This window comes from Aulonocara stuartgranti (genome assembly GCF_965226115.1).
Source record: "Aulonocara stuartgranti genome assembly, chromosome: 23".
Taxonomy (NCBI): Eukaryota; Metazoa; Chordata; class Actinopteri; order Cichliformes; family Cichlidae; genus Aulonocara; species Aulonocara stuartgranti.
In genome coordinates, this window is record NC_138958.1 from 15,289,939 (window position 1) to 15,306,636 (window position 16,698).

The 16,698-nt window shown below is 40.2% G+C and overlaps 1 protein-coding gene across 1 annotated transcript; it reads right to left on the reverse strand.

Moving 5' to 3' along the window:
• Positions 1 to 326: 326 nt before the first annotated feature.
• dipk1ab (divergent protein kinase domain 1Ab) lies at positions 327 to 12,135 on the reverse strand. Its single transcript, XM_082524888.1, has 5 exons — positions 11,834 to 12,135; positions 1,893 to 2,027; positions 1,690 to 1,797; positions 1,429 to 1,602; positions 327 to 1,339 (listed from the first exon to the last, which is right to left on the reverse strand). The coding sequence occupies exons 1-5, from the start codon at positions 11,885 to 11,887 to the stop codon at positions 527 to 529; spliced, it is 1,284 nt and encodes a 427-aa protein (XP_082381014.1). The 5' UTR covers positions 11,888 to 12,135; the 3' UTR covers positions 327 to 526.
• Between the last annotated feature and the right edge of the window lie 4,563 nt (positions 12,136 to 16,698).

Genomic DNA, 16,698 nt, shown 5'->3' on the forward strand with positions numbered 1-16,698 from the left:
TGGTCCTCTTGTGAGTTTTTTTTTTTTTTTTTCCTACGGCATTTGCTGTAATGGGTGGCTCTTGAGACTATTTTAATATTAAAAATATCTTTTGTTTTTGTAAAGTTTAGTTAATCTAAGTAGGTCAAAAAGAGCAAAACAGGGATTTGCCAAAAATAGTGTTGAACTGGATATCCACTGGAAGCCTTGGAAGACTGTTCATTACACCCATAGGCTCAGTCAGCATATAGTACACAAGCTACCCAAAAGAACATGCAGGACCTTACTTCAAATTTATTATTCACCTTCATCCTGGTTTCAAAAAAATTGCACTCAGTTTACTGCAGTTAATCCTAACGGAGTCCGTTTGTGTACATTATTTAATATTGGTGATGTTGCTAACACCTATAGTGCCAACTTAGAATACATCTGTTAAACATTGAATACCACAGGATTATTAGTTTCCACGGTGAAAATGATTGTCCATTTTATTAATAAACTTAAAGGGCAAGCGTCAGTCATTGTGCTGTTGTGCAATCCTCGCTTATTAGGAGTCTTTCGTGTGAGAGATTTTCTTCCACAGCAAAGTCTTGAGGTTGTTTAGAATGAGCGAATGTTCAATTTCCATCTGTTCTGCTGAACCTTTCAATGCGATGCAAGCGTACAGCTGCTTCTCGAGCTCCTCGCTCATATCAGATGGCGCTCCCCTCAGAATGTAGTCCTTGAGTGCGTCGCAGGCTTTGGCTAAGTTTGGCCTGGTGACTTCTGTTGTGCAGCGATGCTTTGTGAGGTCACAGGAAGTTAGGCAGTCGGCTCCATACAGACAGTCCTCGTCCACGTCGCAGCGCTGCTGCCTGATGACTTCTTGGAAGATGGCTTCAGGCACGATGTGGCGCGCGTCCATCACCTTCAAGTCGTGGCGGTCGTTGTAACCGAAAGTGGTGGCGCTCACGTCGCACATGAGGAAGCTTCCGAAAGTGCCGTGGAAAATATCCTCGACCAGCTCCAGCAGTCCGATGGAGATCTTGGCCTTGTGTGGCCAGGATGGAGTGAACCACTGGTCCATGCTGCGGCGCAGACCGGCAGGGATCCACATTTCGATAATCCAGGGTAGACTAATCCCATACAAGGGAGAGTGTGGTACTTTCTCCATGACATATAGATCTCCACAGAAGCCCAATAGCTTGGGTGTGTGCTCTCTGTCGTGCAGGACTAAAGCCAATAGGAATTCATTAAGCTGCAACAAAGCCCATGTGGAGCGAGCCTCTGGCAGTGAGATATGGCTGTCCTTATTGCCATCTGCAATGGACAATACTTGAGTTGCCAGCTCAGCGAGGTTTGCCTGATCCCCCACTTTGGCCTGTAAAGAAATGTAGTTTAAATGAGGTTTAAATCCAAACTGAAGCTTTGAAATTGGATCTGACAGTATTTAGTGTTTGGCTTTCTAACCTTTAGGTGGTCAGTGATCATCTCTCTGAACTTTTCCACTGAGGTTCCCTTGGTTGGTTTGTTGAAGGCTGCAGAAGTCTCTTTCCTGGGCTCACCTCCCAAATCATAACGAGGAGCCTCCTCCATCTGGCACTTAATAACACCCTCTAGGTCTCCCCAGCTCCCCGAGTAAACCTAAAATAAAGATGCAGCCAAATTAATAAAAAGCAGACTGGAGAGTGATGTTTGCATTTATAAAAATAAATAAATAAAAAAGCTGACCTGGCTGTTGGGGTTGGCAGTGAGGCACTTTCCCAGGTAAAGAGTCTGTTTCTCACACAAGCTGCTGCAGGCTGAGCCATCAATGACTCCTTTTTTGTATTTGTCACACTGGAAAATAAAAAAGAAATTGTCACAGAACTGTAAACATTTTGTAGGACCTGATGGGATTGGGCGGGTACATAATGGGAGTATGAAATGCTCACTATTGAGTTTTTGCACTCGTGCCCACGACACATCTCTGTGTAGGACGAGTACTCCACATAGACTATCCAGCTCCCCACGAACACTGCCAGCCACGAGAAGAACAGGTACTTCATGTGCAGGTAGGAGAACCTCGCCTGTTGGCAACATATTTCAAACATTTACGTTACTTTTGGAGTGAATTGCAACTGTAAAACTGTATTATGGGAGTTCATTGTTTTAAATTCATACACAGAGTGATATCAGGCTTTCAAAAAAACCAATCTGCACTCTATTATGTTTCAGTACTGTAACTGCATGCAGATATCTGGATATTGCATTAAACTGTCAGATCTGTTAAACTAGAGATTTGACACATCATAATGGAGATTAATGAGAGAATAAGAGTCATATTTGTTACTTGAGGCCAGTTCATTGCTCTTCCTTTATTTGATGAGCACACACTGTACCTTACTTCATTTTTTCTAATTCACATTTACAGATAAAATCAGGACCCTGCTGCTAACGTTGACTGAAGCATCGCTCCACATATTTTATATGTCAAAGCCAGCTCGCTTGTTATGATCAGAAATCACTAACTTGAAAACCGCAACAACGGTACAGTGACATCAATTGCATTGTGCAGGAACACAAATATGCATAACAAATCGGAGGCCTTGAAACAAAACTACAAGTTAAACTTTGGGGAAACAGTGTTTTCCCCCAAATCAGCATTCAGGATAATTAACACAGTTTTGTCTTTTGCAAAGGCTGAGGTTTTCCACACACTCTGCTTCTTTAAAAACTTAATTCAACCCCATCAATAGACTTGTGACCTGTCCAGGGAGTACCCCACTTCTCAACCTAACACAGCGGGGACAGGCTCCAGGCCCACAGCAATTCTGATTTAGATAAGAGAGTAACAAAATGGATGAGTGTGTCTGACACGGTTAACTTTAATGGGTTTATCTTCTAAAAAAAACAAATTTAAGGCCAGTACACACAACTTTCAAATGAACACTGACATCATTCATTTGGAGAAGTGGCTCAGGAGTTGATTCCAATGTCCTTGACTGAACTGCACATTGTTCTCAATGGTTAGTTGTGTGCCTTGTACAACAGTATGCTAACAGTGTTGGGGGCGGGGTGCAAAAAAACCAAACAAAAAATGGCAAAAATTAATTTTAGTTTTTGCCACTTGAGGGCAGCAGAACAATCTCTAAACCAAACACTTTCATTGCACGTTATGTCCTCCTTGAGATTACCAGTTTATATACCCAGCAGACATAGAAGAAGAAAGATTAGCATTCATTGAGAATATTCATTTATTCTGCTGTTGCTTTGTTTGAGCACCGTTTTTGTTCTCCACCAGTTGCTGACAAAAAGCACTTAGAATTCCACCTTATTTAATTAATGTTAAATGCTCTGGCTTCCTCCTACACATGCATGTTAGACTAACTGGTGATGCTTAATTATCTGTAGGCATGTATGGGAGAGTGTGTGTGGTGGACTGGTGACAGGATGTACCCCTTCCGCTCGATGACAGCTGACAGAGCAAATGACTGTTGACATTTAAGGCTCATCGTGCCCTCTCACCATCTTGTGTGTCTGACCTCTTTCTTGCATATGATCTGTATATAGCCTGAGACTCTCAGGCAGAGGGCTTTTATTTGTTCCAGAGGAAAAGCTGCAAACTAGTGATGGCATTGACGCAGAGGTCCAAAACTGAGTAACAGGCTGCCTGAAGAAATGAGGGCAGCAGAGTCAGCGGCCTCTTTAAAATCTCTTTCTAAGACATACTATTATAGGAAAGCTTCTTCTGATTCCATTATGTTTTTTGTCAATTTAGTGATTTAGCTTTTTTTCTGTTAAAATGTTTCCTTGCTTGCATCCTGTACAAGGTGATGGTTTGTTTTGTTGTACTGCCATTCGTTATTTGAAGCTGTATAATTATTATTATATTAAATGACAAGTTAATGGTGTTAGTGCTTTGATCCTCAGAAAAAAAAGTGAAGAAAAAAATAGTTTGTTTTTAGCTAATAAATAAAATTGCTACCAGTGGTAATGTTACTCTTCTTCTACTTCTTTATTTTGGCTTCTCCCTTTAGGGGCACCACAGTGACCCCTACAGTCCAAGCACATGCATGTTACTGCCTCTGCCTCCATCTCACCTGATCCCTATCATCCTACTCCGCATGTCCAGCTTCACTACATCCACAAACTTCGTCTGAGGTCTTCGTCTTTTTTCCCCTCATACCTAGCAAGTCCATATTTAACAGCCACTATCCCTCCTTTTTACAAACCATTTTACCCTTGCCTCTCCAAACTGCTTAACTTAAGCTGTCTCTCTGATGTACTAAATTCTAACCGTGTATGAAATCGTAGCATCTTCAACTCTGCCACCTCCTATCAGTGCCAACATCTCCAAACCATACATCATAGCAGGTCCCGCTTCCATCCTGTAAACTTTCCCTTTCACTCTTGCACTATCTTTCTGTCACAAGTCACCCTTGACACTCGTCTCCACCCATTCCACCATGCCTGCACTCTCTTATTCACCTCTCTTGTGCATTGTGCATTGCTTTGGATGGTCGATCCCAGGTATTTGAACGCATCTAACTTCATCTAAGGAGCTCGGAAAGACAAGCGACTAGACTTCTTTAAGTTTCTTTAAGACGTTTCACCTCTCATCCGAGAAGCGCCTTCAGTTTTAAGCCCAAATGGTGGCTAGTCCCTGATTTGAAGTTCCCTAAGAGGGTCGTCGATTACTATTGATCATGTGCCTCATCACATGAGCCAAGGTGCGGAAAAGGCCATCGGTGATTATCAGCAGAGGTTATGGGTGCAACCATTGTGACACCCAAACTTCTTAACGTCCACTCACATCTGTCGCATGTGTCAGTTGATCTCAATAAGTCACATGACAGGGTGAGGCAGGGTCTCAACAATGTTTTCACCTGAAACCTCTGCTGATCGTGGCATGGTGTGCTGCTTTTTCAGATGTTTTAGGGCCTTTAACTTTGCCAGACACGTTCTATTTAAAGTATTTTTTGATTCAACAGGTGTGGGTAGTGTTAGTGACATTTAACTCAGCTTTCCAAAAAATGTGGTTAATGAAAGTTATTATTATTTTTTTAAGAATAATCAAAATAAAATTTGTCCAAGTATATGAAACATTTACAATTATGCCAAAAACGTAGAAATCAGGAAGTATTCAAATACTTTTTCACAGAACTGTACTACCACAGTACCACTAATGGATGTCTCCCTTTTACAATATTCAGACTCACAGTCATTAAAGTAATTAACACAAGCTTAAGGGCTAAAAGATGAATGAATTTGTTGCTACACAGCTGCTGAGAAAATGCTAAATTCAAACTTAGCACTGCTTTAACACAGTATTATCTATGGCTTTTATTTATGGGTGAATAAATGACTCAAGCAGGTCACTTACAAGCCGTAGAGTGCACCTCAGTACCATCATTAACATTACTGTTCCACTTTTTGAAGAAAATAATTATGGAAAGCTCAATCAATTTGGAAAATAAGTATAAAAAATGTGTTTACAGTTGTAATGGTCTGGTGTAAGTGAATAAAGAGACCTTTTAATTGATGTTTTCAGTGGTCATTTGGTCTATTAGTAAGGGAACAAGCCTGTAAAAGGAATGCAAATAAGCTCTAAACCGAGTTGTATCACTGAGTACATCATTAAAGCAATTGCTTCTAAATAGGTGCTCAGTAATTAACAGTAAATGGTGTTCGCGGCCTGCTGTGTGAAACATTTAGAGTGACTCCAGACTCATTACTGTGTCTTTTGATTTTCTTTCTAATTCCCTGCCTGATAAAATATACACTCCACTTAGATCTATATGGCATTTTTCCAACTGGAGAACATTAGTGAACAAAAACAGACTTTTTCGCAGTCCCACTTCCTTCTCTATTAATGGTTCTTGCACTTAGTGCTTGACAGTGATGGACACCCCCTGCTTCCCACCTCTGCCCCTTTCAGATCCAATTTATTTATTGGCATAAGTCACTCTGTCTCTGTCTCCCTCATCTTCTTCCTCTCTGTAGCACTCTACAATCCATCTTCTTCTTTTGTCCCATCAATGATAGTTTAATAGCAGTTGTAAGACAATCTAACAATGTAATAAAAGTCAAATATCTGATTTTTTCCAGTATTGGAAAGTAGATTACGCAGTATTTGTCATTCGTATCTCTTTCCAAATGGCTTTGTCAACCATTTTCTGCTTTCAGCACCATAGATAATGCAGAAATTTTGCTTTCAGACAGCCTCCATATGTCACTATCTAATCTAATTTTCTGCCACGCAGTGACCTCAGATCTCACGGTACTCAGTCCTGGTGTTATTAGGATGAAAGGAGCAGACAACAACTAAACATTTAAAAGCAGAATTAGATTAATTTTGAGTTGTTTGTTGGCAGTGTATCATGCCATAAACACACTATTGAACCATTATTTTGTTGTAAAGTTAAAGGCCCCATAATACCTTATCACCCCAATAGAGCACTTGGCACTCAGACTGCTGACTTACTTGTGGTTGGGATATTTAAAAGTAGAATGGGAGAAGAAGCCTTCAGCTTTCAGTCTCCTTTTCTGTGGAACCAGCTTCCAGTTTGCATTTGCAGACACGTTCTCTGCTTTTAACATCAGGCTTAAAACCTTCCTCTTTGATAAATCTTATAGTTATGCCTTAGTTTATTGTTCACTCCCTGTGTGTTTACACACCTCTTTGCATTTAATTATTAGTTATTATTAATCTCTGGCTCTGTTCCACAGTATGTTTTTTGGTCCTGTCTCTCTCCCATCACCCCCAACCGGTCGTGGCAGATGGCTGCCCCTCCCTTAGCCTGGTTGTGTCAGAGGTTTCTTCCTGTGAAAAGGGAGTTTTTCGTTCCCACTCTGGGTTTTCTCTGCATTACTGTAGGGTCTCTACCTTACATTATAAAGCACCTTGAGATGACTGCTGTTGTAATTTGGCACAATACAAATAAAACTGAATTGAACTGAATTGAACTCTCACTAGAAATTAAATGCTGAACCTATTTCACTGGCTGATTGCTAACAGTGGCTCTCTACCATTTGGGACTGTGAAGTTTGAGTACATTATTTTACTTTATGTTTCACTAAGGTCACTGAAAAAGCAACACACAAAGTCAGTATCTATTTATTCTGTCTCTATGGTGTTTAAAGAGGTTTGTGTCCTGTTGGTCAATGATGCAGAAACACAGTAAAGGAAGTAAGATTTAAAACCACAGAAACATGTCAGTTATCAGTCATTCACTCCCAGCAAAGAGTGAGGAGGAAGAGAAACATTCAGATCATTTATGTACCAATGAAACCTATTTTGGAAAGAAAATCAAACCCCGGTGCAGTGCTTGTTCATGTTTTTGCATCTACAGTTTCAAAACGTCCCCTAAACTTTTTGTTCATAAAGTTACTGTTCTGAAAAGAGGACAGCTGTAAGGCTGCATCAACTGAGTGTGGATGTGTGAGTGTGAGAATGATCGTGACTGTTAAAAACGTAGCCGTGCAAAACGGGCAGATTGTGGGCTGTCACTTTCTCAACCAAACAACGCTCAGCATTATAGAATGGCTGAGTATTTGTAACAACAAACCATAGAGACAGAATAAATAAAATTTGATGAAACATTTTGTCGGCCCCAATTTGAGTTTTACACCATCAGAGTGACATTCTGTAAAGGTTAGCACCTTGGGCTGCATGTCACTTTTTCCACATCTCCACAGGATTATTTGAGATTTAAGGCTTAGGTTTAGTGTTTAAATTGGAATTAAACACCGGCTTAGATTGTTGAAACAGAGGAAGAACAGACAGACAGACAGACACTTAAAGATTCATGATGCTATTAGTAAAACTCCATTTTCTCTTACATTTTATTTATGTAGTGACAATTTATAATAATGGATTGGATTTATATAGCGCTTTTCAAGGCACCCAAAGCGCTTTACAATGCCACTATTCATTCACTCTCACATTCACACACTGGTGGAGGCAGCTACAGTTGTAGCCACAGCTGCCCTGGGGCAGGCTGACAGAAGCGAGGCTGCCATATCGCGCCATCGGCCCCTCTGGCCAACACCAGTAGGCGGTAGGGTAAAGTGTCTTGCCCAAGGACACAACGACCAGGACAGAGAGCCCAGGGATCGAACCGGCGACCTTCCGGTTACAGATACGCTTCCCAACCCCCTGAGCCATGGTCACCCCGAACAACAACAACAGCTTCATTTATACCATAAGGTAAAGACCCTTGATTATTAGAGAAAGAACCTTAATGATAAGGTTAGACGTCAAACATTTCTTTTTGATAAAGCTTAATGTCAGGACTGAATCAGGTATCTTAATTTTCATTCCTCTTTTGTTTATATGTCACTACCAAATGTCATTAACTTTTGTCATTTCCAGTTTGTGATTTGTCCTTGTCTCTCTGTGCTCCTGTTTTTTCTCTACTCTTTCTCCTCACGCTTCAGCCAATCGCAGTAGATGATTGGCTGGTTCTACTGGAGGTCTCTTCCTGTTAAAAGGGGTTTTCTCCTTCCTACTGCTGCCAAGTGTTGCTCATAGGGTGTCATTCCTTTTTTGACATTTTAAAACAATCGTTCATTCTGACTGGCGCTGAGATCTGCTGGCCCACACACATCTTATTCCAAATTCTACACTTTGTCAATGTGTCTTACTGATAATGTTTTAAAAAAAAAAGATGCACAATCACTGTGCAAGCGCCCTGCAAAAAACCAGGAAATCCACTGAACTCTTGCTATTTAAATATCATCGTTGTTGCTTTGTCTATTGATTGATGTACTTACAAATCTGATCGTGCAGATCCACAGCAAATTTAACAGCAGTAACCGCACGAGTAAGTGCTCTGTGTACCTCCCATCTATTGTGTTGTAGTTGAAATATATCAACAGCAAAAACATTATGGAAATGGTGCTCTATGGGGAAAACAAATGCATGGTTGGCCTTTTTCTAATCGATAGTTTGTGGCTTTCGTTTCAAGTCTGGCCTATGCTTTTCTATCTGCTGCATCATGTATTGACCCTTTGTGAGTTGAGAGAGTTACACAAACATGGCTAATGAGCCCATATTGATTGTGGCTGCTGTGACAGCTATTAATTAGAGACTGACTGGGAACTGTGGCCATATGCTGAGGTGGGTGGAAAGAAACAGTCTGTCTTCATCTGGTTGAACTCTCCTCTAAACCAACCCACGGCTCTGTTAAAAGGCTTCTGTATTTAGCCCTGAAGGTCTTGTGAAATAACATTGAAAAAATCGAGGACGTGCTGTACTATTACAAAGGATCACCTGCTGTTGATCTGTTGAAGCAGAGAGGAGATTTAAGCTGATCACGAGCACCACATCACTGTTCTGCTGTTCTGACACTTGGTTTTTGCAGCGTGCACACCATTCATCCATTATGTATGATTATAAAGCTATCCCTCAGAGGTTGCTGTTTAATGGGCTTCTGTGCAGGGATGAGAACGGCATGAGAACAGAGAAACAAAAGATGGAGAGGCCAGGAGGATTCATTTGCAGAGAGGTTGCTTAATATCACTGACAAATAGAAAAGCGGGCCAACATAAAGAGAGATGCAGCTAAAGGACTGATAGAAAGATGCATCAGAAACAGCCCGGCCACGCTTCTCCGCTTCTTCTCTCTTCGAAGTCTCTGAAGTGAGAAGGAGGCCACATTGTTGGAACAGACATTATGAAGATCTGACTCATAACTGTACAGACAGCAGACAACCCCTCCCCCTGTAATATCCTCCTGAGTAATGCAGCAACATTAACACATGTGAACTTTATCACCAGTTGTTCTCTCTATTCTGAAGTTAGACATCTAGCTCTTTGACATCGTGGCCATTTCCTTTGCAGCGATGCATGCAATAATAACTTGCAGACCCTGCCATTTACTTCCCGTTGTTCTAAAACAACAAATCTTAAGCATCTTTTCTCTTTTACTGATATCTTTGCAGTATTTAAATAATATACATAATGCGCTGTAGTACGACCAACTAACAGATGAGCTTCTGTAGCTCAAACTGAGGAAAAAGCTCATGCTGCTTCTGATAGAAAGATGTCAGAATTCACAGTCCATCACACTTTGTTGTGCATGGGGCTGCATAGCCACAGACCAGTCAGCCACAGACACCAGTGGGCACGTGAGCATCAAAGGTGCACCACAGAGCAGTGGAAGAAGGTGATAACACGTTTCTTTTAAATCATGTGGATGGCTGAGTGGATGTGGCTCGTTTGCCTGGGAAATACCTGGGACCAGGGTGTACTATGGGAATAAGGCAAGCCAGAAGAGGCAGTATACCAGTTTGGGCAATGTTCTGCTGGGAAGCCTCCAATCACGCATCTGTTGGATGTGCTGGACAAACAAGTCCAATCCATGGAGGCCCCACATCGCCATTTAAAGGATCTGTTGCTAACATCTTGGTGCCCGATACTACAGCTCACCTTCAGGGGATTAGTGGCGTCCATGTCTTGATAGGTCAGGGCTGTTTTGGCAGCAAAAGGGGGCCCAACACAATATTAGGCCGGTGGTCATGATATTAAGCCGGATTGGTGCATATGTTCGACCTTTCTTTCTTATTTCTTGGTTGAAATTTTACATCTTTTGAATCTTTACCTGTGATGAAATGCTTCATGTGCAGCTCCATTTGGAGACGACATCGATTCTTGCTGATTTCAGTTATAATATATATACAGTTGAACTACTCATGGAATTTGAGTCATTTCAAATAATACTGTTATTATTACAGGCAGCCTTAGTAGCGCAGTGTTTAGTGCTGTTGCAAAAAAATACTATTTATATGCACCCCCCCCCCCCCCCCCCCAACAATAAAATAAAGTATTTCACTATTTCAGTGGAAATAGCTTCTCTCAAAGGATGACTGAATGACACTTCTTAAGTCATCACTGGAAGGCTAGGGTGGCCTAGAAAACTGAGCGATACTGGTGGCTGCGCCTTGAGACTGACTGTCTCTTCTTTTTTTCACTGCATTTGACAGTTTTGTTTCTAACATGCATGAGTACGGACAGGAAGCAAACAGGAGCAGCTGCCGAGATAAAAGAGTGAAGAAAATGGTGCCGATTAGATAAGGAAATTTGTTAAATTAGGTAAAGCAAACGAAACAAAATGCAATAACAATAGTTTGACAGAGAAGTGAAGCATTTAACCCTCTTTAGCCAAGTGGAAAACACGCTGAAGTTGACTTGCTGCTCGTCTGTGCATTTCGTTTCCTGAGACCTCCACCTGTCCTTGAGGGACTTCCCCAGTTTAATTTTTACTTATGAACAATTCCTCTGTGGACTTCACCTAATTTCACTCACAGAAAATGATTACACAATATTCTTTCAAAGATTCTCAAATGAGGAGCATAATCATATCAAACAGAAATCTAGAACTTTATATTAACTTACATCAAAGCATGAAACGTTTGCAGTGCTTAATCTAGCCGAGTGAAGGTAAAACAGCCATTAATATCTGGCGACTCTTCTAGATATGTCACACTAGATCTACGTGACATATCTGAATGACTTACATAATCAAAGGAGATCTTAAACTTTTGCAGCATAAAAAAGCCTCTTTTGAATGGATGGCAACCAGCTAAATGCATCATGGAAGTGGTTGCTACAGTAACGGAGATCAGGAGGATGGTTGAGTCCTGTCGAGTCGTCGAGCATCAAGTGACTTTATGACTCATTGTAAGAAGCCTACACAGTATTCTGTAAATTACCTCCAAATCCATGTGAGATATCTGAAGGTTAAATAAAAAAAAATATATATATATTTAATTAACAGTAATCAAGCGCAGCGTCACTCATTTAGGCTCCCTGTAACATCCGAGCGCATGCAAACATACATCGACAGATTTTTAAATGGACTTCACACCAGAGTGAAGATGGATTTTCTTACCTGGATGTACAGAGGCTTTCTGAAGAACCCCCATGGAAACAGACCTCTTGCCATGGCAAATGCCGAACATCTCACAGCAGCTGCTGAAGCAATAAATTCGGTGTGCACTTCACATTCGTATCAGGCAACGCCTGTTGGAGTGACCCTGGAAAATTTCCACATATAAATCATCATTATTAGTGTCGGCAGCACCGTGGATGTGCGTTTAGGCGCCGAGAGACAGCGGACTGAGCTGCACCGCTTGCTGCAGCGAAGTCAGACTCATATTGGTTTATGATCACTTCTGGAGGCGTTTTGGCCAATTACAGAAAGAGGATGCGCACCAGTTTGCTAACCTCACCGCGTTTCCTTAACAAATGCTGGCGATTTGGTTACGTTTTGGTTCTGTTTTTGCAAATTAGGCCATAAGGTAGTTCATTCAGTATTTTTTTGTTCATGCGAACGCTTCGGATATAAGTTATTTTAACGGGTAAATCATTTCATACCACTGGCAAGCCATCATTCTGCTGAATATTGATTTTTCAATTCTGCCATGTTCTTCTTTTAATCATTAAATAGAACAAAAACATTCAGATGAGTCAGAAATACAGGCTATTTTTTCCTGTTATTCGACTTAGTGACAGAGCACTACGAAACAGAAACAAAAATACCTACATCAAACAGTAATAAAAAAAAGGATATTTATATTTGTCTAGGGGCAGGCGGAAATCGAAAGCTCTGTAGCTTTACACCTTTCTGTGTAAAGGTGTAAGGCTCAACTTTAGGACTTGAAATATAAACAAATCAGTCAATCAGATAAGTGGATTTTGTCATAGTTTCGTTTTCTTTTGTTCAAAATTATGTATAATGTGAAATGCTTGCTTACATTACTAGTAATTAAACGTAATATTTATTATCAATGTTGTAAAGAAAGTTTGTTTATTTCGTTATACTTAATTCAAACAAATTTTGATTTTTGAAAGTTGAACATGGAAATGAAGATAAACCAAATGATTCCTGCAAGTGGGAAAATATTGTGTAAGTCATAGACTGTATATAAAAGAAGGACGTATGTCGCTCCCAAATCTGAAAGGTGAAGCTGAAGTATTCTTTAAGTCATAGTCAATACGGAATGGTTTTGACTTTGTAAATTGTGGTCCCATTTAAAGTAAAAACAAAAACAAGTGACGACATATCAACCCTATTTCTGTTTCCAGTTCTCTACTGTATTGATTGAGGTCGTCATCTTTTATTTTACTGGTTGTAATGCTTTGTGTCTCTTTTCTTTAAATTAGAGTTCTGAACCCTAAAACTGACCAATTTCCAGCCTCTTGTGCAATTTATGTGCAGCATGTTTTCAAGCAAAGTTTTTAGAAACCTTCAGAAAGTGTTAACTTTAAGTTTAAGATCACGACATTTTCATAGCAATCAATCCAAACCACGGAGTATTTTAATGACTAACCTTGTGTAGTGGACAGTGTTGGGGAGTAACGGAATACATGTACTCGCGTTACGTATTTAAAATACAAAATATGAGTAACTGTATTCCTTTACAGTTACCGTTTAAAATGGTGGTATTCAGAATACAGCGGTCTTTTCTTGTTTCATATGTTAGGCTATGCCCTCTCTATTTTTGGTAATTCCACGCTGGTGGAAACCCAAACAAAACACGCATTAAGAGGCTCTAATGCCTCGGTCTCAATCTCGCGGCCCATTTATAGAATGTAGCCTTATGGGCATTGTAGCCCAGTTGTAAGTAAGCTATTAAGACTCAGCTGTACACTGTGTTCGTGTTTTTCTCAGAAACCATAAGTTCCGTTGGAGCAGCCTTTCAACGCCTCTCTCTGTCTCTCGTTAACAAAGTTGACCAAGACAACAAAGTAAAGCTAGTTTTTGGCCACGAGCCCGACACGGAACCCGACCTATTAACCAGAGGTCCCTTTAATAGAGCTGCTGTTTTATATACGCGCGGAACAGTTTTCTATACGAGATTACTGCAAAAAGTGCAGCCTTACCTAATGTCCACCCTATTGTTACTCATTTTGGATTAATATTTAAAGATCTAGTTGGTATTGGTATGGCGAGTATCCTTCAGTAATAGTAATAAATCACACAGCAATAGTACATTCATGTAGTTGTAAAAAGAATGATAATGTATTATGTAATCCAAAGTATTCAGAATACCTTACTCTCATTGAGTAACATAACGGAATACGTTACAAAATATGTTTTGGGGCATGTATTCTGTAATCTGTAGTGGAATACATTTTAAAAGTAACCTTCCCAACACTGGTTGTGGATGGACAACGCGTTCTCATCCCAACGCGTAAAATACAGACAAGTCATCTGCATTTTACGCTTTGGGAATGGGTTGGAATAAATCTATAAATGTGTTGAAAATAATAAACCTAAGAAAGTATTATCCTGATCACTCTGGAAAACACCATGTGATGGCCACAACATGAAACTATTTTATTGTTGAATTATCAGTGATACTTTCATGTGTTTGTGTTGGAATGGACGTCTGGAGCCTCTGCTCTAAGCGTCTCTTACCACTTACCTTGAAAAGAAGATGACCTATACAAGTTATCGCAGGTCCTGAAAAAAAAAAATCAGGAGCTTCAGGGGAGAATTTTAATCATTTATTGGGTAAAAACAACAGAAACACACAGTGCACAAAAGCAGGGTAATTCCTGGCAGACTTTCACAGTTTCCCTGGAGAAAGAGACAGTTCCCTGGTGATGTTCCTTAAGGATAAATCTCAGAGCTCAGAGGGAGCTTGTATCAGCAGAGGAAAGTGGAGAACCAAAAGCATTCAGCTATAATGCCAGAGTAGGATCATGTATAAAAACATTCCTGATTTGATGTATATTTTAAGAGGTTTTGGCACATACCTGCATTTTCTTTTAATGGTGTATTTCAACAGGTGTAGTGGATCTCTTTATGTCCTAAGATTACAAAGATTCCTCTTTACTGTATTTTGCTTTGAGATGAGAGTTCTGTTTCTGGTATCTAATAAAGAGATACAGTAAGTCTGGATCTCAAGAGAGTGCACCAGCAAAAGGTAATGGGCACTCAGTTATATGGCACATTAGCAGGTCCAGCACAGGTATTATCATCCATCAAAACAGACAGCCGTCTTATATTTCTGTGATTGTTTTTCATGAAAGAAGAAGTGTTGCCGAGCAGATGGATTGCTAAAATGTTTATGTAATGTGGTTTCCAGGTTTGACCAATGAAAGACTGTTTTAGTGTTTAATGACTCCCATTCAGTGCTGGTGTTAAAATGTTAATAAAACATGTTTTTCTGTAACGGCACAAAAATGAACCATTACCGAAATCTCTGTCTATTTAAAGTACACCATAATGTTAATGTAGTGTAAAAGTGTACTTATCTCTCCTGGACTTCAATTTGCTTCATCAGCGTGGACTATAGGTAGCCAAGGACTGCTCGTCTACATGCAGAGATTGTCTGTTGCCAGATGGAGGCAGAGTTCAAAGTATGTGATACAACCAGCCTGTGGGCTACTTTTGCTTGGGCTGTTGGTCCATTAGCCAGAAATGGACGGCAGCAAAGTTATAACATACAAAGAGCTGAAATGAATTAGAGCATGTAAAACAATGAAAGGTGAACAATTAAGAATGTGCTTGGAGTAGAACCGCTGCTTCTCCCTGTCAAAAAGAGCCTGTTGAGGTGGTTGAAGACCGGTTGCCTTACTTTAAAGGTTGGCAGGAGATGCCAATGTAGTCCTATAGTCTGCTGGAGATATGTTATAACTCATCTGGCCTGGGAATGTGAGGATTCCCCCCCAGGAAGAACTTGAAATTGTTGCTGGGGAGAACAACATCTGCAATACTCTTCTTTGTCTGCTACCACCATTAGCAGGAGATAATGGGTGTATGAAAATACTATTCATTTAAAAAAAATAAATCAAAACGTAGTGGTCGTTTAGTTATCCAGCACGTTAGCAGGTGAAGCACAAGCATCCTCATCCATAACAACAGACTGCTCTTAATACTCCTATATTTCTGTGATTGTATGTAATGATCACAGAAATATATGTAACAACATATTTAGACATTAGATAGACAGTTTATTTCGACTTTTCTAGATGTGTGTAATGTGGTTTCCAGATTTGTCCAACAAAAGGACATAATGACTAAGACTGCTGTAGCATTAAAGATTCCCATTCAGTGCTGTGCTTCAAATGTTAATAAAATTGTTAATAAAATCAATGTTTCTGCAACTGTGCAGTACTGGGCACAAAAATGAAAAATAACTGCAATCTCAGCCTTTTGATGTACACCATAATATTAATGTAATGTCTTATCTTCTCTCTCATGGGCTCAATTTGGTTTTCTGTTTGGTAGCGAAAAATCAAAGTACAGTGGGGCAAAAAAGTATTTAGTCAGCCACCGATTGTGCAAGTTCCCCCACTTAAAATGATGACAGAGGTCAGTAATTTGCACCAGAGGTACACTTCAACTGTGAGACACAGAATGTGAAAAAAAAATCCATGAATCCACATGGTAGGATTTGTAAAGAATTTATTCGTAAATCAGGGTGGAAAATAAGTATTTGGTCACCTCAAACAAGGAAAATCTCTGGCTCTCACAGACCTGTAACGTCTTCTGTAAGAAGCTTTTCTGTCCCCCACTCGTTACCTGTATGAATGGCACCTGTTTGAACTCATCATCTGTATAAAAGACACCTGTCCACAGCCTCAAACAGTCAGACTCCAAACTCCGCCATGGCCAAGACCAAAGAGCTTTCGAAGGACACCAGGAAAAGTATTGTAGACCTGCACCAGACTGGGAAGAGTGAATCTACAATAGGCAAGCAGCTTGGTGTGAAAAAATCAACTGTGGGAGCAATCATCAGAAAA

Bases quoted from the DNA above. Each gene is read 5' to 3' on its own strand.
- dipk1ab (XM_082524888.1), bottom strand. From the start codon at position 11,887: ATGGCAAGAGGTCTGTTTCCATGGGGGTTCTTCAGAAAGCCTCTGTAC. The intron at 2,028-11,833 runs GTAAGAAAATCC...TGTTGCCAACAG, and splicing joins GAAAGCCTCTGTACATCCAG to GCGAGGTTCTCCTACCTGCA. The intron at 1,798-1,892 runs GTGAGCATTTCA...TTTATTTTCCAG, and splicing joins ACGAGTGCAAAAACTCAATA to TGTGACAAATACAAAAAAGG.